The sequence below is a fragment of the Petaurus breviceps genome, unplaced genomic scaffold, assembly GCF_028583685.1.
Source record: "Petaurus breviceps papuanus isolate PSGF00001 unplaced genomic scaffold, PetGlider_PUasm1.0 181, whole genome shotgun sequence".
NCBI lineage: Eukaryota > Metazoa > Chordata > Mammalia > Diprotodontia > Petauridae > Petaurus > Petaurus breviceps.
The window spans coordinates 11,514,089-11,540,312 of record NW_027185784.1 but is presented as its reverse complement, the minus strand read 5'-3'; the positions used below and the strand labels follow the sequence as shown (position 1 = coordinate 11,540,312).

Sequence of the window (26,224 nt, the reverse complement as noted above, 5' to 3'; positions counted from 1 at the left end):
CTGCCCACAGCATTCCTTCTGACCACCACATCCACTGTCTGTTATTAAACGCTCTTTGTCTGATTCCCCCAATAGATAAGTGGTCAAAAGATATGAATAAATCATTCTCAAAAGAAGAATTGCCAAGTATTCACAACAATAGGAAAGAATACTCTAAATAATTAAGAATAAGAGAAATGCAAATTAAAAACCCCCTGAGGTGTCACTCATTGCTAAGAACTTGGCAAGGATGATTTTTTTAAAATGTGAATAGTCAGTGTTGGGGAGGTTTTGGAAACATAGCACACACTAGTCTTTCCTCCCTGGCTAAAATAGAGAGAAGATATGCTATATGTCATCCTCTGGATGGGAAGAGTCTTTGGGAATTAATTTCCCAAACCAGGGCCAACACATGGCCTCTAAATTTGGTCTAGGTTCTTTGCCTTTTTGTATTTGTTCTTTCTTGTTCATAGGGAAAGGAATATTGGACTAAGCTGTAACTTTGTGAGCTTGAAAGGTCAGGGGAAGCAAACCATCAGAGTAGACTCAGAGTCTGGAGCCCATGGCAGATTTTGTGAACAACTTGGCCAGGTTAAGTATGAAGTCTCAAGCAACCTGCTTCACCCAGCATAGAAGTGGATTGCAAGCAGCTCAGAGGGAATTACAATGACATCCCTTATACTGCATTTGGAAGTGAACTTGGTGGGGCAAATGTTTTGTAGCAATTAATTTCAGGTTGAACACCCACTTTCATCAGAGGCTGAAGTGGTATAGGCTGCAGGGGTAGGAAACCTGTGACCTTCAGGCCACATGGGACCCTCTACATCCTCAAGTACAGCCAAATGGATTCAGTCAAAGGGCCACACTTGAGGACCAAGAGTGTCACACATGTCCTTGAGGCCACAAGTTCCCCACCCCTGGCATAGGAGAAAGTTTATCTCTGGCCATATTGGGAAGAATCATCTGGACTTCTTGCTTTATATTTTCAGTAAATATCCATTTATAATAAAGATTTAAAAAAAAGTTGGGTATGCTAATGCAATGTTGGGTTCCTCTAAGAACCTCCATTTTGAGGAAGCATCCCAAGCCAGCCATCCTTCATTCCTTCCTGACTCTGTTTCTGACTACAGACTTCATCACTATACCACTCACCCTTCCCTCTCATACCCTGACCTTTTCAGCTCCCTTTTATATGTAGTCTTTCCCAGGATTAAAATATAAGCTATTTGAGGGCAGGAAATGCCTTTCTTTTTGCTTGTATTTGAATATGAGGTATAGTGTGTCTGGCATATAGTAAACACTTAATAAATGCTTGTTGACTGACTGAGCTATAAAGTGTTACAACCATTCTGGAAAGCAATGTAGAATTCTGCAAACTAAATGACTAAAATATTCATATCCTTTGACCCAAAGATCATACTGTTGGCATTTACACAAAGAAGATCAATGACCAAAAAAAAAAGCCCAAGATTCACCAAAACATTTATAGCAGCTCTTTTTTGCAGTAGCAAAAATCCAGAAGCAAAGTATATATGGTCATTGATTAGAGAATGGCTAAACAAATTGGGATGTGTGAATGTAATAGGATATTATTATGCTGTAAGAACTAACAAATATGATGAAAACAAAAATAATTCATGGGAACATTTATATGGGTTGATATAGGGAAGTATGCAGAATCAGGCAAATTATATACACAATGTCTACAACAATGTAAATGGAAAGAACAACAAAACAAGCAAAACTGCATGTTGACAAACCGTAAGGACCAAGTTTGGTCCAAAAAAAAAAAAGAATATGACAAGACACTTTCCTCTGCTTCCTTGCAGTACTGAGAGACCATCGATATGGAATATTGTACCACCAGATTTGATATTTTAGTTAATTTTGTAGAACTTTTTCCTGCTTTTATTCCTCTTTTAAAAATTCTTTATTATAAGGAAGACTCTTTAGGACAGGAAAATGAGGGGGGAATGGGAAATATAGTACAAACAAGAGATATGAATAAAAATTTATTTTAAAAAAAGCGTAACTTAGTCCAACCAAAAGATAGACCAGTAATCTTCCCATTGGCTTACTTCTTCAAATACCCAAACAATAATACTAATACTGTTGAAGTCAGTCACTATTAGGTGCTATTGTTTCTCATAGTTCTGGCACATAGGAAGCTTCTCAAGGGCTTCCCTGATGCCAAGTTCAAGGCACTACCTAAGTCTCTTCCATCTTAACCTACTGGTAATTTCTCACATTTTCCCTGAAAATAGTCTGGGAACAGAAAAATCAACTGAGTCTCTCAGAGAAGTAGGAATCAACACATCCCTTGTCCCAGATGATGGGATATTCTAAGTATCTCCTTAAGGATGTATGCTGTCCTCCTGGCTTCAATTCTCCTAAGCAAGCATGGAAGGAGAGAGATCTACAATCCTTACTTCTTCTAAATAAATGTGCATCTAACTTGTGTCATACATACCAGTCAAAGTCAATATCATTCAAAAAATCTCTTTCTTTGCCAACCTAATACTATTCACTGTTTCCTAGACTCTGAACCTTTTGTTACCCAAGAATGGAGTTCTCTTAGAGTCCTCTAGCACCTATCTGATCACAGTTTAGCTTCAAATGACACTCAACAATATCTTTTTAAACTTATTTTCCCCAAGAGTCACTACTTGGAAGGGACACTTCAGAGTTCCTCTAGTCCAAACCACAACAAAAGAAAAATTTCCTCTGCAACATACCCAACAAGTGTTTGTCCTATCTTTGCTTCAGTGATGGGGAATCCATTGAGTCCTTCCCAAAGCAGCCCTTTTCACTTTTAGAAAGCTCTATTAGGAAGTTTTTCCTTACATCAAACTGAAATCTTCCCTTTTTGTAACTTCCCCATCTCATGCTCCTTATTTTCTAAGGCTGTTTGTAAGCCTTCTAAGTCTAAGGGGTGGTTTTCCTTGGAAAAACTATTCAGGTGGTTTTCTGAGAAGGCTGAGAAGAGTCTTTCCTACCTTACAAACCTTTAAATATTTGCTGCTCATGATAAGGACTTACCCAGATGTTCAAATACACTGATGCCTCAGTATAATGTAAGAGAACGTGGACTTTTTTTTTTACATGGGCCAACCTTGCTTCCCAAAATCAAGTGGGGTTTATTTAGTAGAAGTATAGGAAAAGCCTTGTTCTAACCCTGTTTCACATCTAGAATGATTCCATGCTGTGACTTAGATGACAGTGTTATAGTGAGGTTCTGGTGTAATGAAGAGGGATGGTTACTCTCTAACTTCTAGGGGTCAGAGTCATCAGTGTTGAAAGACCCTCTTCCTAAGGATGTGGCCAATCTTGATTAGTGGACGCTGCTAGAGTACTGAGCCGAGAAAGTGGCTGCACCCCAGAAGGGTTCTCTTGTTCCCAGAGGCCATGGTTCAAAGACTCTGCCAACTTTATTCTGACTTTGTCATTCAAGTTGTACTCAGAACATTGCTGAATATCCCACTTGTCTTGTTTTTCTCTGGCATATTCTGTGGACCATAAAACCAAGTAAGAATCAGGTTGCTGGGGTTCTCAGTCATATAGATTAAGCAGCACCTGTGGATCCTTCTCATTTGTCAGAGGATTAAAAAAATTAATAAACATTTTTTATTTAAAATTTTTAGATTTTCTATGAACTTGGCAAACGCCAACCAACATGGACATTCCCATATACAAAGAAGAAAAGGACTAGGTAGGAAACTGTGACTCTCCTCTCTATTATGTACTATTTGTTTTTTAAAATATTAAATTGGTACCTGTACTGCTTTGGTCATCTGTGTCTCCCTTCTGAATTTCCTTCTGCTCGTTTGAAAAAATGTTTCACATGAAAAGAAATTTTGACAGCTATGTGGTGCTTCAAAGTTTGGAAAGCACTTTGCATGCATGCTCAGTTTGAGCCCCACAACAGCCCTGTGAGCTAGGTAATTACAGGTTTTGTTATCTCCATTGTGCAGCTGGGGAAACTGGGGTTAAAAGAGGTTAAGTGACTTGACCTGTGATTACCTAAGCCTAGTGTCAGAGGCAGAATTTGAAGCCAGATTTTCTCAACTTTAGCTTCAGCCTTTTAGCCACTATGCCAAGCTATTTTTCAAAAGTCCTTAAAACTGAAGCTTTCTATTATCAACACCAGTTTCATTTCCTGTTCTATTAATTTCCTATGTTCAAATAAGGCAGCTAGGTGGTGCAGTAAATAGAGTACCAGGCCTGGGATCAAGAAGACCTGAGTTCAAAGCCAGTCTCAGACACTTACTAGCTATGTGACCCTAGGCAAATCACTTAACCCTGGTTGCTTTAATTTCTTCATCTGTAAAATGAGCTGGAGAAGGAAATGGCAAATCACCCAAATATTTTTGCCAAGGAAACCCCAAATGGGCCCACAAAGAGTTGAATACAATTGGACAACAACAACTGATAATGAAGGAATTGACACCAATATTGACACCAATGGGAAAAGACCCTTCAGGGATGGATGTGGCATTATGTTCTACTTTACCTGAGCTGGATTTGGCATCTCTGTTGATCTCAGTTTCATTGTTTTTACTGCTGTTAGAACTTCTCCTGGAATCCCAAAAGTCAAGCAAAGAGACAAAGGAAAAATTAAAATCATTAAAACTGTATTTTGGGGAGGGGAGGGTAGCATATGCCTGCAATCTCTGCTTTTAGGGGATTAGATCACTTGAATTCTGGAGCTCTGAACTGCAGTAGGGCTAACGCCAATCATGGGAGTCTGATCTCTAAGTTCAGTACCAATATGGTAAGCCCTCTGGAGCTAGAGGTCACCAGACAGCTTAAGGAGGGGGCAATGCCTCTCCAAAATGGAGCAGGTCAAATTTTCCTTGCTTACCAACAGTGGTATCAGCCTGTGAGAGGCCACTGTACTTCTATAGCCTGGCCAAGATAGCGATACCCAACCACCAAAAAAAAAAAAAGGAAAGAAAGAAATTTCAAAACTAGTTTTTGTGTTTTACCAAAGCAGAAATGCTTTAGGCATAGATATAAATATAGAAATGGTAAGTCATGATTATATTTGGTGGGTATGATTGTTCTAAAAATTGCCTAGAGAAAAGATGGGAATGCCAAGGGGGAGTGAGGGGAGGAGAGCCAACCTTTGCCTCTGTTGGGGAATGAGTGGGTACTACTCCATCTGTTCTGGCCTCTGCCTAGGGCACTTACTTATTCTATGTGTTGTCAGTTGCATATGTCTTGACCCAAATGCAAAATCTGGTGTTTTCGATATCTGGTGGCCCACTCTGTCAACTACCAGGTGGGCTCGACCAAATACAGAGAAGGGCTTAATTCAAGTTTCTAAGACAATGTTGGGGGAAAAACTCCACAATCATGCAATGTGTTAAAGGATTTGCTTTTTTAATTAAAATTCTGTAAAACTAGTATTTATTTAGCAGATATTAAAAGATAAAAAATAACCATTTCAAACCTTTGAAAATAGCAAACAGTTAATAGTAATGGAACATATAAAGTAAAGGAAGGAAGGGATGGAGGGAGGGAAGGAGAGAGGGAGGGAGGAAAGGAGGGAGGGAGGGAGAAAGAAAGGAAGGGAGGGAGAGAGGAAAAATGTGAAAAGAAAGGAATAATATGTAGCTATCTCAAGGGAAAGAAAGATAAAATTAGGGAGGTCAAGGGAAAAGAGGAAAAGGAGAGAAATCAGAAAGATATCAAAGAAAAAAGTGGGACAGAGAAGAATTTAAAGGAAGGCACAAGCTAGAGAGACAGAAGGCAAGAAAAACGTAGATGAAGAAAGCGACAGGAACATTGAATTACAGTGCTATGGAATATGAATCAAATGATTGCCAATAAGACCCTACAATGTATAGAGGGAGGAAGGGAACAAGGGCAGAGAGGTGTGCCAAGATGATTGGTGTCCCAAAGACAGATTTGGCTACTTCACTACTTAAGTCAAGCCTATTTTTTCTTAAAAAATCTTCCCCCACCACCAGTTTAATTATATGCTATTCTGTCTATAATAAAGAAAGTGGGGGATGGGGGGAAGGATAGAGAGGCTGGGTCAGAATAAAACGTGAAGAATAGAGAAATGATTTCTTGAGGGGTCAGTTCAGTCCAATCCAATCCTATAAACATTTTTTAGATGTCTACCATGTACTAGCCATGGGAATACAAAGATTAAATAAGACTTGGTTCCTGTCCTCACGGAGTTTGCAATCTAGTAGGTAGAATATTCTAAATATAAGGGGGTAAGCTGTTATGTCAGGTAGGAAATCTCCTACAGGTCACATTCCCAGCAGCATCAGATTATGGATATTAATTAAGGCTTTTGCTATCCTCTCTCTTTTACTAGCAAAGTGTAGTTGCTAGTAAAGTGTAGTTTATACACTTGCTTAAATGCAGTAATTTTCTATTTAACCAGTAAAACTCCTGATTTCCTTTCATGCTGTCCAAGATCTCTGTGGAGTGGGAATTGGAGATTCACTGTGCTGTCTTTTTTTGGGGCTACCATTGCCAATATTACTATGCTTTTTTCTGATTAAATTATTTTTGCTTTGACTTAAAAAAAATTTTTTTAAAGAGTGTTCCAAACACAAATGAGTAGAATGCAAAACAGAATAAGAGATGAAAACAAAATGCTAGGTAAACTAAGGAAACATTATTTCTAACAGGGAAACGCTGTCAATTAAGGGTTCACTGACTACTTATTGATAGCTATATCATCTTACTCTTCATTCCTATGCTCCTTAAGTAAGTTCCCCACCCACCCCTTTTGTTAGAGGTTGACATTGGCTGCAGGGAAATTGTCGAGGACTAACTGTGGGTACAAATCACTTACTTTAATCGGTCTTTCTTGGTGGTAAGATCTATAGAGAGATCAGAGAAGGTTTCATGTACCCCTGTGGCCCTCAGCAGCATCAGGCTCTCACTTGACTGAGAGATTGATGGGTCATATTTTGTTGACTACATGGAAAAAGAATTTACATGGTGAACCAGGTTCCTAGGACTGAAGGTATGTGACAGCAAAAGGGACCTTTTTCTCACCTCTGTAGAGTTATGAAGGATTCCATTTACTCTTGGTTTCAGGGCAATAATTTAAAGAGTTAGAATTCCTTCCCTCAGATCAGGAGTAAGGAACCAGGCCAAAGCAGGCCTTCCTTCTGGTGGTAAAATAATAAGAATTTTGAAAGGCGGTATATCAACATGGTGATAATTCAAAATAGAAGCCTTACAGCCCTACTGAAAAATATATTTACCTAGCTTCTCTCCTAGAATTTAATGAGAACTTCTTCCTGAGTCCCCTAATTCTTTATTTTCTCTTTCCTTCTCTGTCACTCTAAATTTCATTCTATCCTATTTGTGTACAGTTATCCCTTCCACATCATTGGGGTTATGGTGTGGTACCCCCATGATCTAGAAAATCTGTGTAAAATATTTTGGCCCTCTCTTTGTACCAGAGAAGAAGTCTGAATTTTTTTCTGTTTCTTTTATGAGGTATTTACAGTACTTTACTTCAAAATTTGGGTTAAGTATTTGGTCATAGGCCATATATAGGTCAATGCCAAGTAAAAATACTAGCCTTTGTGTATTGTTGGCTGACTTTCTCATTCTTTTTGCAAACTAACTTTTTACTTATTTTAATTTTGAAAAAGAAATTATCGTGTATATTTATGGTATTAAAAGAAAATATGTTGATATACAAATGCTATACATATATTTTATGCATTTCTGAGTTTCTCAACTTTTTCTTTGTCATCTGTGGCTTCCACAAAAGTCCCCCAAAATTCTCATTTAAGTCAGTTTGCAATAGGGAAAGGCACAATGTGAAAGGGATAACTGTATATTTTGTATTGGTTTATCTATGTACATGTTGTTTTCCCACATAGAATGTAAGCTCCTTGAGGACAGGGGCTTTTTAATTTTTAGTCTTGAATCCTCAGCACATAGTTCAGTGCCTAATATGTAGCAGATGTTTCCTAAAAGTTTGTTGCATTGAATTTGTATTTATAATATTATGATCCTCCTTTTTTCCTTCCTTTCTTCTTTCCTTCCTTCCTTCTTTCATCCCTCCCTTTCTCCCTCCTCTTTTCCTTTCTTCCATCCTATCTCTTGCCTTTTTTTTTTTTCTTTCTCTTGGAAGTGGAAGTTTAAAAAAAAAAAAACCCTAACATGCCATTAAATTTTCATATTTCCTGTTCTTACTTTCAAAATTAATTAAGTTGAACATGTGCCTTCTAAAAAAGTATTTTTTTATTTGTGCATGGACACATATTATTTTCACCTCCTGTGAATCAATTACTCTAACAAAATCAATATATTCAACAAGTTATTAATTATTAATTGACTACTATGTACAGAGCACTATGCTGGGTTCTGGGAGAGAAAAAAAATTAAGACACAAGACTGTCCTCATGAAGTTTACATTCTAGTGATAAAAATTAATAAAAAAAATTGATAAAATTGCCCACTCAAGACTTGTTATGTCTATTATTATCGAAGTACTCAGAGAAAGACTGCTGGTGGATAGTTACATGCTTGAGGACTGAATACTCTAAACCATACCCTAATTACTGATCCCCACTTAAAGATTAAGGAAAAAGCACCCTTACTTCTTCCAGAAAGTTTGTGCTAGGGTTTTGGGGCACCAAGCAATGATTCACATGGATTCTAGGATCTTTGGTGGTGATAGACAGCCCCTTCTGTAGAATGTTCGCCAGTCGGATCCAGAAATGGAAGACAGCTTCAGGGTGTTTGGGATGGAGTTTCATGTAATAGATCTTTTCAGTCACAGTTCTGACCCTCAGGATGCGTTGGGACTTGTCATAGATCATGATCTCCACAAATTTCAGTGGGACAATCCTAAGGGCACAAGTGAAGACACCACCAGAGAGAACTAATCACTTTGGGTAAAATGAGTCTGTACTTAACCAGGACATCTCATTTTTTATTTGCCATTGATTAAACACTGCCTAAGTCCTGAATTCCCTTTATCCAATCCAGTCAGGTTCCGCAAGCAATCCAGTTCCGCAAGTGCCTACTATGTGCCAGGTAATGTATTAACTGATGAGGGAGTGGCTGGAGACCTAAATATAGTTCTCCCTGCTTAGGGGAATTCTCTTTTTAGAAGAGTACATACATATCCTTTGCCCTAGCAACACCTAGCTACTAGGTCTGTGTCCCAAAAGAGATTAAAAACAAACAAAAAAATTTATAGCAGCCTTTTTCTGGGGGTAAAAAAAATAGAAATTGAGGGAATACCCATCAATAGGGGAATATATTTGTAATCAATTGGCTGGACAAGTTGTGGTATGTGATTATTATGGAATACTACCGCACTATAAGAAATAATGAGCAGAATGTTCTCAGAGAAACCTTGAAAGACTTGCATGGACTGATACAAAGTGAAATGAACTGTGTACAAAGTAACAGAAATATTGTAAGATGATTAGCTGTGAAAGACTTAGCTATTCTCTCAATACAATGATCCAAGACAACTCTGAAGGACTCATGATAAAAAATTCTATCCATCCCCAGAAAAAGAACGGATGGTATATGAATACAAACTGAAGCATACTTTTTAAAAAATTTCCTCATTTTTCTTGAGGTTTTTTTGTCTATATTTTCTTTCACAACATGACTTATGGATATGTTTTGCATGACCACACATGTATAACCTATGTTGAATTGCTTGCCTTCTCACTGGGGGTGGGGGTGGGGAGGGAGGAAGGGAGAGAATGTGGAACTCAAAGTTTTAAAAACAAACGTTAAAAATTTGTTTTTACATGTAACTGGGGGAAAACAAAATAATAAATTTAAAAAAAGAAAAGAGTCCATAGCATAAGCAGAAAGGTTCTACCACTCAACAAACCTAGGACATCTCTGGCTTTAATAATTCAAGAAAAAGACATCAATATATTTCCCTTCATGATAGCAGAGGATGGACTTCCTTGACAAGAACTAAGGATGAGTGGAATAGTTAGGGGAGTAAAAAAGGAATAGATTGTCTATATACTATTATTCTCAAAGCACTTCCCCTTTCTTTAAACTAGCTTCTTAACCTTCTACCCCTTCTTCCATCATCTAAATAATAAAATATTAATAGCCATAACAGCAATAATGTTGTTGTTGATGATGATAATGTATTTATTACCTTCCTTAGTTCTGCCTAGTTTACTTAAAGACTTGTTTCACCTCCTACCTGAAGCCTTAACTAATCCTCCAGCTGCTGGTGTCCTCCCCTCCCCAAACTATCTTGTATTTATTTTGGAATATTATATTTCATATATACTTATACGTGTATAGGCTGACTCCTTCTAGGGGTGAGAATTAAGCTCTGTGAAGAAGGGACTATTTTGCTTTTAAGTCATCATACCCCAAATCTAATATAGTTCCTGGCACATAGTAGTTTAATAAATACAGAAGGAGGAGGGGGTAAAGAGGAAGAGGAGGAGGAGGAGGAGCAGCAGCAGCAGAAGAAGAACAAGATTACTCAATTTAAGCCCTTGGTGACCCTTTGTGTTTTTTCTTTTTCTTTTCCTAGCTGTTGAGTAGCCCCTACACCAGCCATTCAGTCCACTTCCAATGCCCTCTCCTTTGACTTTATTAATTTTACTTATTTTGTTTACCTACTAAGAGTGATAGCTGGTGCATTGATGGGTTTGGTCCATGTTGATAAATGTCCTTGGGGCCAGGTGACCTTAGCCATCAGGAAGATATTTGGTAGTGGCAGACTTGGCACTGAGGAGGTAACTCCAAGGATCACAGTTGTGGACCTATCCTCAACATCTACCCAGTCCTCAGTTTTTGTGACCTGAAAATCAATTCCAATAGCAAAGATCAGAGAACTTAAGCTTGGTGGCTAAAGGAGGAAGGAGTGAGGAAAGTATGAGGGAGATAAGAGGAATATTAATTGGTAGCAATAAAAAAAAAACTCTTGGAACTTGGCATGTGGCTCCCAGTGTGGCAATGTTTCAGTCTCACTAGACACTGAGCTAGATGGACAGATTCCACCCAGGCTGGTCTGGATGAATGATTTGGTCCTTTCCTCTCATATTTGCATGGGTCCCCTCCATAGAGTCTACAGTCCTGCCTAACTAGATGACTCTCTGTCCTTTGCATATGTCTTATACCTTCCCTCACCTCAGTACCTTTTCTCACATTGTTCTCTCTGCCTGGAATGGCCCCCCTTATCTTTTCACAGCCACAACACTCAGCTGTTGAGATCCTATTTTTCCATCTGAAGCCTAGCTTCTTCCTGTCTTCCATGAAACCTTCCCTCATAGCCCAAGTTGTTAGTGATCATTCTCCTCAAATCTCATAGAACTTTATGCCTGTCACAAACTTATCACACAGCTTTGTGAATTATAACTATCTGTCCACTGGTCATATACCCCTAATTAGACTGTAAACCCCATGAGGGCAGGCACACAGGATGAACTTTTTGTCTCCCCCAGTGTACTCTACACATATATACAGATTCTTAATAAATAAATAAATTTATATTAATAAATAAAAATATAATATATATAAATAAATAAAACAGATGCATGTAAAGATGCTTAATAAATGTTTGTTAAGTTATATTGTTATTTATCCTTGGATGTTTATGTTTTTATCTCCCCAACTAGAATGTGAAGGGCAGAAACTGTTTGGTGAGTTTTAACAATGGTGTTGCTGCTTTATGGAGGAATGAGGGGTGTCATGTTGGTTGAACAGGGAATTCAATAGAAGTAATGAATACTCTCAAGTACTAGGGAATTAATAATAGGCAATTACTAGGAAATACCTACAAGTTAATTATCTACTGCAAATTTTTAATCCCACATTGAATTCTTTTGCCAACTAACACATTTCTGAGGCTAATCTCCCTGTGGTCTGGGATAACTGAGATCTCTGTTGCATGATGGCTGCCCACCAGGTAAATTATGGCTATCTATCTGCCTGCTTGTTGAAATTCAGTGGAAAAGGTGATGAAACTTCCAGGTGTGTTACCTAATCAACAATAAATCCTAAGCTCTCCCTGCAAAACTGCCCCCACCAAATATAAATGAAAGCACATTGCCCCTAGTCAGTCGATACTACTAAACTTAGTACTTCCAACTACAAGCAATACACTAGCATTTGGGGAGCCTTCCAAGGAATGATGAGTCCTGCCTCAACACCAGCTCTGGAGGTTAATGCACACATTTTGATAGGTGTCCTTAAATAAAGTTTGCAATAGGAGCCTCTTTCCAAGAGTCTTCAAGATCTATCTTGTTTCCTCTCTAGCTTCTCACTAAACTTTTCTGGGTATAAAAGGATGTGAAATTCATTAGAATTCCCTCTTCCCCCAAACTCCCCCTCCCAAATGCAACAACTGTCACTGGGTGTGAGCTTTGAGAGCATAACTAATTTTAACAGCTGAAACAAAGCATGGTTAGATAGATAAATCAGTTGCCCCCCCAAAAAATGTTCTTTGTTTCAGTCAAAAAAATATTCTCTGAGGATGTTTTAAATTTATTTTCGATGCTGCTGCTACCCTCTATTAATTATTATGGATTAGGTATACAAGTTAGCTCCCTTATTTGTTGGCAGATCCACTAGCTGTTTTGTATGACCTGGGGCACATCACTTCAGCTCTCTGGGACTCAGTTTCTTCATTTGTGAAATCAAAAGGTTGTCACTAGATAATAACTGGTATTTGTGTAGTTCTCATAAATATTAGAGGTGGGATTTGAACACACTTCATCTTTCTGATTCTGAGCCCTGAACTACAGTTCTACCCCACACTGCCTTCTCAGGATGAGGTCTAAGGTTTCTTTGAGTTCTAAAATTTTGATTCTAAATAGTCATTTTACTACCAGTTTAGCCTATTGCTATCAAACATTATGGACAAAATCCCCTGGAATCTGTGAACACATCTTTGAGCAGGATTATGATTCCAGGCTGGAAGACAGTGGTAAAATATGTTTCTTGAGGGCACACATTTACTATAGACACTTGTTGAATTGAATATTAACAAAATCCCATCTCCTCAATCCAGTGTTCCTCACTCAGCTTAATCTCAGTAAATCTGCTTTTTTATTTGTAATATGGGAATGAAGATGCTTGCACTGCTTACTCCAGAGGGTCATTATACAAAAGCATTTCATAAAGTTTAAAGCACTGCCTAAATATGAGTTTTGTTTTCATCTCCATGCATTTGAATAGATAGCTGAAGTATCAAGAGCCTGGAATTCCACCCTCCATTACCACCCTGGGCAGCAAGGTGGCATAGTAGCTAGGACACTGGTCATAGAATCAGGAAGATCTGAGTCCAGATCCTACCTCAGATACTTCTTGTTCATCCTTTGTTTTTGAAAAGGACAAATCACATCACTGGGTGATGACTTGCTCATGAATTAGATTTAAGTGAGGCAGAACTGTGCAAAGGCATCAGCCTCACTGTCTCTTCCTGAGTCACTGAAGTCCAGTGGAAGGACAAAAGTCAAGACACATACACATGCACATGCACATATACATATGCATATACATATACATGCCTATTTGTGTCTAATGATAGCCATCTGGGGGGGAATAGGGGAGAAAAAAAGAAAAAAAGGATATTTGATAATATGATAATTTTGTTATAAATTTGAGAGAAATAGCATAGTAGATTTGAAGTTTCATGCACAATCATCTTTTTTATTATACTGTGTTATGGAAATGGTTACTTTATTCCATAAATTTAAAAAACTAAGATTATACTATAAAGACTCATATTACCAGGACTCAGGCAAGCAGCATTATAAGACTTTTAAGACAAATCTAAACCAGTATCCTAAACCCATAGTGGTATTTTATTTCTTTAAGTCACTAAGTGGGTTATACCATGATGACAATTCCTGCCCCCCCCAATTTTGAAGGAAAAAAAATGTTCTATGGACTGGTAGAATCAATGTATATGGAGATCGTCCATCCCTGGCCTTCCAGGAAGACTTTCCAAAACATTCCCAATAGTGGAAGGTAGAATTCAAAGGCATAGCTCCAGCATTGACTTCTTTTTTTCTTTTTGAAGCAATTGGGGTTAAGTAACTTGCTCAAGGTTACTCGGCCAGTTATTTCTGGGTGTGGTGCTGAGTATCTGAGCCCAGATTTGATCCCCAGGTCATCCTGACACTGGAGCCAGTGCTCTTACTCACTGAGTCACCTGGTCGCCCCTAAGCAATTGGGGTTAAGTAACTTGCTCAAGGTTACACGGCCAGATGTTTCTGGGTGGGTGCTAAGTGTCTGAGCCCAGGATTCGATCTTCAGGTCATCCTGACATTGGAGCCGGTGCTCTTACTCGCTGTGCTACCTGGCTGCCCCAGCATTGACTTCTAACTGTCTTTTTTTTCTTTCTTTTTTTTTGGAGGGCAATTGGGGTTAAGTGACTTGCCCAAGGTCAAACAGCTAGTTTTTGTGATAAGTGTCTGAGACTGGATTTGAACTCAGGTCCTCCTGACTCCAGGGCCTATGCTCTACTCACTGCGCCACCTAGCTGCCCTTTTAACTGAGTCTTAATCTCATTACCACTCCAGCTATCTCATTTGGGCTTATAGTTCAGAAGGGTAGGGTGGAGGGGTAGGCAAGGCAAAGAGAGAAGGTAGGTAGGAGGTAGGAGTGTAGAGATTCAAAACTAAAGAACTTTTCCCCAATAGTTCAGACCTGATGCCCTTCTACAGCCCAAACTCCATAAGTAGTTCAATTACCTTGAGGAAAATTCAGAACCCAACCCCACACTTCCCTCACCCTCACCCCCCAGGAATTCCAAAAACTAATATGAGTCTCTCAGAGTCATCTCCTAGGTATAGGAGTTTGAGAGAGCTCTTCTCTCTCAATGGAGAGTTGACTTGAAGAATAGGACAAGAGTACCTGGATGAAGTTGCTTTCAAAGATGGCTGAATTGGGGAATAGGTTGAATTCTGGAGAATGAAGCAACTGGCAGAGTAGACCTTCTTCCACCCCAAGGGCCACTCCAGGGTATGGTTCACCAACCATGATGGATGGGAGGCCCCTAATGTCTGTCATTGGATTCCGGGAAGGGCAGGCTTGATAACATTATAGGTGTTTCACAATGGCCTAGCCCAATTATATGGTTCTGGTATGGTCACTGAGCTCTAGTGCACCATCAACCCCTTGTTATAAGCTATGTCCATCAGGACCTGGGCAGGGCTTTCAGCTCACAATGGTATATGGGTGACATCAAGGGACTTGACAGCAATAGGAAGGAGAAAGGGGGATGGGGGAGGAAATGCCAATATGTGCCAATGGGGGGAAAATGGTGGGCTCCCTTTTTGGAAAAGTGATTTGAGTTCAATTCACTTCAACAAGCACTTATTAAATTCTTAAAATATTTGAGAGATAGGAGATGACTCTGAGAGACTCATATTAGTGAGAAGATACAAAGACAAAAATAGAACAGTTCATTCAGGGATGATTTAACGTAAGGAAAATTACTGACATAATAACAAAAATCATATGATTATATCAATAGATGCAGAAAAAGCTTTTGATAAAATACAGCATTTATTCCTAGTTTAAAAAAACACTCAAAAGCATAGTTATAAATTGATTTTTTCTTAAAATGATAAGTATCTACTTAAAACCATTAGCAAGCATTATTTGTAAAGGGAGAAACTAGAAACCTTCCCAATAACATCAGGAGTGAGACAGGAATGCTCATTATATCACATTAGAAATGCTAAAAATAGCAATAAAAGAAGAAAAATTAATTGAAGGAAGAAGAATGGGCAATGAGATAATACAACTATCTCTCTTCATGATAAGATGATAAACTTGGAAAATCCTAGAGATTCAGCTAAAAAGTTAGTTAAAATAATAATTTTAGCAAAATAGCAGGACATAAAATAAACCTACATAAATTGTTGGCATTTCTATATATCACCAACAAAACCCTGCAAGAAGAAATAGTGAGAGATACCCCATTTAAAATAACAGTAGATTTTTACAAAATACATGGGAATATACCTGCCAAGACAAACCCAGAAATTACAAGAACATAATTATTAAACTTCTTATACAAATAAAGTCAGATTTAAATAATTGGAGAAATATTGTTTGTGTGTGGGTAGAGTCAATATAATAAAATTAACAATTCTACCTGAACTAATCTATTATTCAATGCCATCCCAATTAAACTACCAAGAATTATTTTATTGAGCTAGGAAAAAAATAATAAAATTCATTTGGAAGAACCAAGGGTCAAGAATATCAAAGAATTTATGGGAAAGAATTTTTACAACCAGTGTCTCTGATAAAGGCCTCATTTCTAAAATATACAGAGAACTGAGTCAAATCTATAAGAACACAAGTCATTCCTCAATTAATAAATGGTCAAAGGATATAAACAGGTAGTTTTCAGAGGAAGAAATTAAAGATATCTATAAGCATTTGAAAAAATGCTCTAAATCACTATTGATTAGAGAAATGCAAATCAAAACAACTCTGAGGTACCACATCTCACCAGTCACATTGGCTAAGATGACAAAACAGGAAAATGATAAATGCTGCAGAGGATTTGGAAAAATTGGAACACAAATGTATTGTTGGTGGGATTGTGAACTGATTCAACCGTTCTGGGGAGCAATCTGGAACTATGCCCAAAGAGCTATAAATAAGGACATAACCCTTTGACCCAGCAATACCACTTCTAGGGCTTTATCCCAAAGAGATCATAGAAGTGGGAAAAGGACCCATATGTACAAAAATATTTAGAGCAGCCCTTTTTGGGTTGGCAAAGAATTGGAAATCAAGGGGATGCCCATCAACTGGGTAATAGCTAAATAAGTTGTAGTATATGAATGTAATGGAATACTATTGTGCTACAAGAAATGAGGAGCATATGGACTTCTTAATAACCTGGAGAGACTTATATAGACTGATACTGAGTGAGGAAAGCAGAGCCAGGAGAATTTTGTACACAGTTACACATACATCATATGTATGGTGACTAACTTTGATAGACTGGGCTCCTTTCAGCAATACAAGGTTATAAAACAACTCCAAAAGACTCATGATGGAAAGAGATATCCTCCAGAGAAAGAACTGTGGAGTTTGAATGCAGATTGAAGCAAACTACTTGCTCTCTCTCTTTTTTGTTTTGTTTTATTTCTTCTTTCTCATTGTTCACTCCATTGGTTATGATCCATCTTTACAACTTGACTAATGTTTAATATGAAAGTATTTGTAGATCCTATATTTGATTGCATGCCACCACAGGGGGAGAGAGAGAGGGAGAAAATTTGGAACTCAAGAGATTGAGAAACCGAATGTTGTAAACTAAAAGTAAATAAATAAATCAAAATTTAAAAAAAGAATATCAAAGAATTCAATGCTAATGAAGGAGGTTTAGGAGTACTAGAGCTTAAACTATATTGTAAGGCAGTAATTATCAAAACTATCTGGTACTGTCTAAGAAATAAAAAGGTAGGTCAGTAAGACAGAGTAGACATAAAAAACACAATAATAAACAATTATAGTAAACTTGTGTTTGACAAAAGTAAAGATTTAAGCTTTGGGAATAAAAATCCACTATTTGGTAAAAATTCTTGGAAAAACTAGAAAGCAGTCTGGCAGAAATTGAGTATAGATCTTACACTATTTACCAAGATAAGGTCAAAATGGATATATAACCTAGATATAAAGGGAGATATTATAAGAAAACTGGAAGAACATGGAACACATTACCTATCAGACTTATGGATAGAAACATTTATGAATAAATAAGAGATAGAAAACATTGTGAGGTGTGAAATTGATAATTTTGATGACATTAAATTAGAAAGGTTTTGTACAAATAAAACCAATGTAGCCAAGATTAGAAGGAAGCAGAAAATTTTGGGGAAAAAATATATGGACAGTTTGTCAGATAAAAGTCTCATTTCTCAAAAACATAGAGAACTTTGTCAAATTTGTAAGAAGATGGGTCATTCTCCCAATTGATAAGTGGTCAAAAGATATGAATAGGCAATTTTTCAGTGAAGATATCAAAACTGTATATAGTCATACAAAAATGCTCTAAATCGCTATTGCTTAGAGGTATGCAAATTAAAACAACTTTGAGATATCCTCTCACACCCATCAGATTAGCTAAAATAATAGAAGGGGAAAATGACAAATGTTGGAGGATATATGGAAAAATTGGAACATTAATACACTATCGGTGGAATTGTGAACTGATCCAACCATTTCAGAGAACAATCTGGAATTATGCCCAAAGAGTTATAAAACTGTGTATACCCTTTGACCCAGCAATACCATTATTAAGTCTATTTCCCAAGGCGATTAGCAAAAAATTGAAAAGAACCTATATGTTCTAAAATATTTATAGCAACTCTCTTTGTGGTGGCAAAGAACTGGAAATTAAGGGGATGCCCATCAGTTGGGGAATGGCTAAGCAAATTGTGATGAAATACTACTGTACTGTAAGAAATGATGAATTGGTTGATTTTAGAAAAACATGGGGAAAACTTGCATGAAAAAACAAAGAGCAGAGTGAGTAGAATCAAGAGAATGTTGTATGCAGTAACAGCAATATTGTTTGAAGAATAGTTGTGAACATCCAAGTTATACTAAGTACTGTAAATACTCAAAACAACTACAAAAGACCTGTGAAGGAAGATGCTATTCACTTCCAAAGAAAGAACTGATAGAAAGAAGGATGCATAGTATGGCTTTACATTTATTTATAAATCTACATCAAATGGTGGCCTTCTCTAGTGGGGGGTGGGAAAGGAGGCAGTTTGGAATTTAAAATGTAACAAAAAATAAATAAAATTAAATAAACAATAATAAAAAGCAAGGGGGAAAAAAGAACATTTCCTCTTCCCAAGGAGCTTACTTCCTACTTTGTGGAAACAATGAGTACACAGATAAGTAGATACAAAATGTTTCCAAAGTACTTTGGGCAGGGGCAAGGTGTTTACAGTGACCCAGGGATGAAGGATGGGAATAGGAATGGCCCCATGTAGGACATGGGACTTAAGCCAAACCTCAAGGGAGAGTTATGGTTTCCAAGTGCCAGAAGGTAGGATGGCGAGAATTCTGAACATGTGCAAAGGCAGTGAGATAGGAAATGGATAGGATGTTGTGTGCTTAGAATAGAAGGCAGGTCAATTTGATTAGAACATAGGGTATGTGAGGTAGGCTAGTGCGAAATTAGTCAGGAAAGATAAAATGGAGATGGATTATTGCATAGGGCTTCAAATAACAAGCAAAAGAATTTGTATCCTGGAGGCAAAATACTCAAGTTTTTCTTTTTTTTTTTTTTAAGAAGGAACATAGTTTAGCTTCATGTAACAGGAAAAATAAACTGCCCAATTCTGCCTCCAGATGCCATAACTCATTGAAATATGAATGTCACATGAATTAAAATCTCTTCTATTTAAAGATGTATAGGAGAGATAACACAGCAAAGTATCCCCAAAGAATAATTAAGGAAACAATATACCAAATGATTCAGTCATTTGGAATTTGGATTTCTGGGTCACAGCTAAAAGCAGAAATGATAAATGCCTGGCTTGGAAATGGAGAATATTGAACAAAGACTGGTAAGGATGTATTTGCCTGATGCTTCACCAATCTAATCAAAGGGGCTTTCAAATAAAAAAGAATGGGAAAGAAAACTGCTGATGTTATCCTCTGAGTCAGATCCCATACAAAGTACTTAAATGAAGGAGGAATAATAGTGAGATACCCAGAGATCAGAGGAAGAGAAAAAAAAAATTAAGAAAGGAACCTGTAGAAAAAACTCAAGAGGGGTGGCTAGGTGGCTCAGTGAATAAAGCACCAGCCCTGGAGTTAGGAGGACCTGAGTTCAAATGCGACCTCAGACACTTTACACTTACTAGCTGTGTGACCTTGGGCAAGTCACTTAACCTCAATTGCCCTGCCGTCCCCCCTCCCAAAAGAAAAAAAGAAAGAGAAAACTTATGACCTGAAACACTTTATATTCAAGAGCCCAAAGTCTAGGCAATAAGTCAGATTTTTTAAACTGGAAATCCTGATACAAAGAAGCAATTTTGACCATCACTGACACTTGGTGGGATGAAACCCATAACTACAGTATGGCTCTGGATGGTTATTCATTTGAAAGAAAAAGGGTAGGCAGAGGTAAGGTGGCATTATATATGAAGAAGGTATTCTCATGTGAGGAAATCCAGGACCCGGATGGGGGTAGTCTAGTGGAGAGCATTTGAGTGAAGATCCTTGGAAGGAAAAATAGAAATAGATGAAGAGTTTGGGAAACATCACAAGACTAGCATTGAAGAAAGGTAAAATATGAAAGAAGATTTTAATTATTCAGATGTCTACAGAATCTTCCTCTCCCTCTCCCTCTCCCCTCCCTCAGCAAGGGGAGATAGATTCTCAATCCCAGGAAGGAATTGGTTGCTGTGGCAGAGATTATGTGAATATTGAGGAAAAGACAAAGTACTGGGAAGCTAGGTGGTGCAGTGAATAGAGCACTGGCCCTGGAGTCAGGAGGACCTGAGTTCAAATCCAGCCTCAGATGCAACACAAATACTAGTCGTGTGACCTTGGGCAAGTCACTTAACCCCAACTGCCCTCCAAAAAAAGCAAAAAAAAAAAATACTCTAGAATTTAGAGGGGAAAAAAAAATAACAGGTTTCAAAGGGTTCACAGGAAGGCTAGGTTTTATCCCATGGTCCAAAATTCTTCAAGAGAAGTCAGCTCAGGAGGAATGAGAAAGTCTCAAGAATATAGCTCTGCAGGCACAAAAGGAAACAATCCTGATGACGATCAAGTTGTCTGAAGAGACTATTATGGATGCACAAGGAACTCACCAACAAACTCAGGCTTTAAACAGCTATGGACAGAGGATGGAAGCAAGAGGCAAGCACAGAACAAAAACAGAAGTGTGACTCAGTCCTGCAGAAATGATGTCAGGAGCGTGAAAGCTTGTAGTGAATAACTAAGGATGGTGAAGAAACCCAAAGACAGCCAAAGATGATGTGGTTTGTTTTAGCTATCTTAAGAAAAAGATGAGGACCAAAGAAGACATAGAACCCTGATTGGGGTGAACAAGACAACGATACTAAGGACCCAGAGAAGGCAGCTGGTCCATCATTGTCTTACTTCTGTCTTCTCTGTCAAGGAGAATGTCCTTTAATGAAAAATGATAAGACAAAAAATAGCTAATGAGAAGGTGATCCCCAAGATAAATTAAAAGGTAAGAGAAAACCAGCTGAACTTGATGACTTAGGGTAATAGATTCAAAGGCCCTTAAATGTTCAGTTTACAGATAAAGTAACTTAATCCCAGAGAAGAGACTCTCCCAGGATCTCATGGCTAGTAAATGCTTCAAATCTGAATTCAGGTCGTCCTGACACTTAATTCCTTGGTTCATCCACCATGCCACCTAGCTGCCCCCAAAAGAATCTTATTGAATGGGAATTCTTAACATTTATGTTTCATGAACCCCTTTGAAAATGGTGAATCCTACAAATCCCTTTTCAGGATAATGTTTTTAAAATTTATGAAATAAAATACATAGGATTACAAAGGAGTCCAGTTATATTGAAATAGGTATCAAAAAAATTTTTTTTATAAAAAGGTCTTAGATTCCACCCAGGTTAAGAACTCCAACTTTAGATATAACTGGATATAAGCAAGGAAAAATAAAACTAAAAGTCTAATTATAAAGATCAAACAATGTCTAGGGGAAATGATGAAAACGTGTACCTACTTTTCTTCATTAGTAGAATTAGGTGACTATGGATTTGGAACGTTGCATATGTTGTCAAATGCAGTTAATATACTGATAGATCTCTTTTGAACTGTTTTGTTTTGTTTTGTTTTGTTTTTTATCTTTGTTGTAAAGGAAATTCTCTTGGGTAGTGGTAGAAATCTATTTGGTTTTAGGACCCCATATCTGTCATGTTGCCATTGAACAACTACTTAAGATGGAGAGGTCATGAAAAGTCAGACATAAATGAAACAATTCAACAACAATAACAACAAAAAAGGGATGATTAGCAAATACTTAGAAAAAGGAAGTGATAAAAAGCTAAGAAGTGTCATGATTTCTTCAAGAACCAGCAATTGGAGGCAGCATAGAGTAGCAGATAGAGAAATGGACCTGGAGTCAGGAAGATTTGTATGCAAGATCCTACTTCAGACACTTCTACTATTAGCGGTATGACCTTGGACAAGTCACTTAACTGTACTGAGACTCAGTTCTTTCTATTTAAAATGATGGGGTTGGGTTACATAACCTCTAAGATATCTTCCAGCTTTAAAGCTATATTATATTCCTTATTTCCTTTATTTGAGTGTTATTAAACTGATAGATCAGGGAGATGTAGTTACCATTTATCTCACTTTGAGCAAAACTCTATTAAAGAATCTCATGCTGTGGCGCAGTGAATGGAGCACTGACTCTGGAGTCGGGAGGACCCGAGTTCAAATCTGGCCTCAGACACTTAACACACACACACACACACACACACAAAACTAGCCATGTGACCTTGGGCAAGTCACTTGACCCCAATTGCCCTCTGCAAAAAAAAGAATACATAAAATAAAAAACATAGCCCTGGAGTCAGGAGGACCTGAGTTCAAATCCTGCCTCAAACACTTGACACAATTACTAGCCTTGTAACTTTGGGCAAGTCACTTAACCCCAATTGCCCCCCAAAAAGCAAAAAAAAACAAAACAAAAGGAAAGAATCTGATGCTATTTTTTTTTTAAATTGGAGAGGTGTGAACCAGATATACAATTAGATGGATTGAGAGCTGGTTGAATGTGTAGACTCAAATTAGTTTGAAGGGTTCAATGTCAATACAAGAAGTCTCCTACAGTGGGTCCAAAGAATCTGTAATTGGCCTTGGTGGCTTTTAACATTTTAATCAACAATTTGGATAAAGGCGTAGATATCTGTCACACTCATCAGATTTGTAGGCGACACAAAATTAGGAGAGAGAATTAACATACTGGATGACTGTTATCCAAAAAGATCTTGACAGGCTAGAGCATTGGGCTGAATTTAATAAGATGAAATTCAATAGGGATAAATGAAAGTTCACTTGGGTTCGCAAAATCAACTTCCTAAGCATAAGTGGTTTTGACGTGGTTAGACAGTAGTTTGTCTGCAAAAGACTTATGGAGTTTTAGTATGATTATGGTCAGACCACAGAATAATAATAATAATAATAATAGCTAACATTTATATAGTGCTTACTCTGTGCCAAACACTGTGATAAGCACTTTATAATTATTATTTCATTTGATCTTCACCACAACCCTGGGAGGTAGGCGCTATTATTATCCCCATTTTACAGGTGTGGAAACTGAGACAGAGGTTAAATGACCTGCCCAAGGTCACACAGCTAGCAAGTGTCTGGGATCAGATTTGGACTCAGGAAAATAAGTCTTCTTGACTCCAGACATATCATTCTACCTACTGTGCCAACTAGCTGCCACCCTTGGACTTGGTGCTACCATGTTAAATATGTATATTCCATATATGTATGTATCATCATATACTTATATATTATGATATGTTATATATTTAATATTATTTATATATGGGCAATCCTAATCATTCATTTAACCTTCCTGATTTCAAGCATTCACTTAGTAACTTCATTTTCATTTTTGTGTTGGCAGCCATTTGCAGCTATGTGCAGTAGAGAAAAAAAAAAATGGGAGGCACAATGTGCACAAGTTTGTGGAGTTCCTGTTATCCTACTAGGTGCTTCACTGGTCCTGGTCACCCCACTGTTGTAGAGTAAAGATTTCTCAGTGCATTTGCTGCATATTTGTGTTTGTCTTTAGAACCCAAGCTTTGTGGCGCAATTATGTCCCCAAAGCATAGCACGAATCCTTTGGGCTTTAAGCCCAACTGTGTAAAGTCAGAGATGCAGCTTAGTGATAAAAAAAAAAAGGTGTTAGATAAACTTCTTGCCAGAACGTCAGCAGCAGCTGTTGGCCAAGTTTGGTGTTAATGAATTGATGATTCTGTTATATCCTCCAAAAGGAGGAAAGTATTTATGGTACTGTAGATTTCACAAGTTATGAAAAGTGAATATTGTCTGAAGTCAGTTTCAATTTTTTTTAATTGAGATGTTGGCATAGAAGGTCACTGGATTCTAAAGAATCACTAGGGAGAAAAAAATGTTTCACATGTTACCAATTTTATTTTGTATATGGCATTTTATGGGTTGTTTCATGGTTACTGTGTTAAGAAAAGTGCATATTATTAGAATTAATGTTTTGTTATAAAGAATCATACACAGTACCATGCATTTTCAGTAATCTCTAGCAAAAGATTAGCTGTTGTTGGTTGTAGGAAATTTACCCTCTATTTCCCATAAGTTCAACGTATCAACATTCTCGTTTTTGATCTTCATACTGTTTTCTCAGGACATTACCCTGTGAAAGTTGAAACCTGACTATATTATATGTGTACATAATATTTGTTAAACTGTGTAATAGTTTGCTGTTTTACACACAATCCTCTTTTTCTGTTCTTTGTATGATGAAATGCTGATGCTTGTTTAAGTTCATAATTAAAACAAAAACTCCTGGGGAAATAGCCATGAAGTACAAAGCAGGATAAAAGTGAGAGTATATATCATAAGGGGCAGCTAGGTGGCACAGGAAATAGAACACTGGGCCTGGAGCCAGGAAAACTGCAAATGCAGTCTTAGATACTTACTGTGTGATCTTGGGCAAGTCACTTAACCCTATTTACCTCAGTTTCCTTATCAGTAAAATGAGCTAGAGAAGAAAATGACAAATTGCTCTAATGTCTTTGCCAAGAAAACTCCAAATGGGTTTACAAAGAATTGAACGTGACTGAACAACAACAATAAATCATAGGTCAGGCCATATCAGGGACCAGATTGCAACCAGGTTTACAACCCCTTGGAGTTGTCCTCAATGCTTCATTCTCCTTCATCCCCTATCCCATCCACTGCCAAATTTTCTCATTTCATTTCTTACATCTGGCCTCTACCTTCCAAATCACACTCTGATTCAGTATTTCATCTCCTGGACTACTACTCTTTGGTCTCCCTGCTTCCATCCTCTCGCCTCTCCTACCTATCGTCCATAGAGCTACCAAAATAATCTAAGCAACAACAAAGTGTGGACAGTCAACAAAATAAACAAACAAAAAAATCAGACTCTGACTTGTTTCTGTGGATTCTTGCTAGGTAAATACTCACACTGAAGACTCAACGATGGGCTTCTGTTAGCTGGTTCCAGCTGGTTCCATTACACCCCTGGCCAAATTGGACAATATAGCTATTACCAGAATTCAAGACCACATCTGCCACCTCTGGACATTCACACAAACTGGTCCCTGTGTCTGGAATGCAGCATCCCACCTTATTTCCACCTCTCACAATCCTTCTGCCTTCAAGGCTAAATTTAGACACAACTCTCCATTGCTAGTGCTCTCCTGCCTCAGATTTCCTTGTTTCTCCAGTGTCTGGCACAATGCTTTGTACCATGGTAGAGGCTTATTTTTTTTTTCCTAATTGAATCAGACTGAAGCTTTGGGGAAGCATATTTAAAATCAACACAAGAAAAAAACTGTCAAACAGTAAAAATGGGCTGCTCCGAGAGGTAGTAAGTTCCCCCTGACTCAAAGTCTTCAGGCAGAAGCCAGAGGTGTTGTAGAGGGGATGATTACTCAATGACATGATAGATTTCAGAGTTTCTTTCCAGCTGTGGAATCTGATTATATAAAGCCTGAGATGTCCCTCTTAAAACTTACAAATATTGCAAAGTAAAGTGAGCAGAGACAAAAGATCATTGCACACAATAACAGCAATATTATAATGATGACCACCTAGGAAAGACGAAGCTACTCTGATCAATACAATGATCCAAGACAATTCCAAAGGACTCATGGTAAAAATGTGATCCACCTTCAAATCTAATGAACTCTGAAGGTAGACTAAAACTTTTTTTCACTTTATTTTTCTTGCTTTTTTTGCAACATAGCTAATATAGAAATGTTTTGCATGCATTTATATGTATAATGGGTACCATATTGTTTATTTTCTCAGTGAGTAGGGGAGGCAAGAGAGGGAGGGAGAGAATTTGGAACTAAACTTGTTAAAAATGAATGTTAAGGGGCAGCTAGGTGGTACAGTGAATAGAGCACTGACCCTGGAGTCAGGAGGACCTGAGTTCAAGTTCAGCATCAGATGAATGACATACTAGCTGTGTGACCTTGGGCAAGCCACTTAACCCCAATTGCCTTGCCTTCCCCTT

At 37.8% G+C, this 26,224-nt stretch overlaps 2 protein-coding genes across 2 annotated transcripts in view; both read right to left on the bottom strand.

Moving 5' to 3' along the window:
- Window positions 1–26,224, bottom strand: part of CALU (calumenin) — a 229,850-nt gene that overhangs the window by 92,123 nt on the left and 111,503 nt on the right. The gene's annotated exons all lie outside the window — the stretch shown is intronic.
- On the bottom strand, window positions 3,289–14,994 carry LOC138160446 (Golgi-associated RAB2 interactor protein 1A-like). Its single transcript, XM_069087026.1, has 6 exons — window positions 14,830–14,994; window positions 10,584–10,768; window positions 8,568–8,817; window positions 6,797–6,921; window positions 4,490–4,554; window positions 3,289–3,485 (listed from the first exon to the last, which is right to left on the bottom strand). Exons 1-6 carry the CDS (start codon window positions 14,983–14,985, stop codon window positions 3,289–3,291), a joined length of 978 nt encoding a protein of 325 aa, XP_068943127.1. The 5' UTR covers window positions 14,986–14,994.

Bases quoted from the DNA above. Each gene is read 5' to 3' on its own strand.
- LOC138160446 (XM_069087026.1), bottom strand. From the start codon at position 14,985: ATGACAGACATTAGGGGCCTCCCATCCATCATGGTTGGTGAACCATAC. The intron at 10,769-14,829 runs GTACTCTTGTCC...ATTGATTTTCAG, and splicing joins TTGAAAGCAACTTCATCCAG to GTCACAAAAACTGAGGACTG. The intron at 6,922-8,567 runs GTAAGGGTGCTT...TTTTCCATGTAG, and splicing joins GCACAAACTTTCTGGAAGAA to TCAACAAAATATGACCCATC.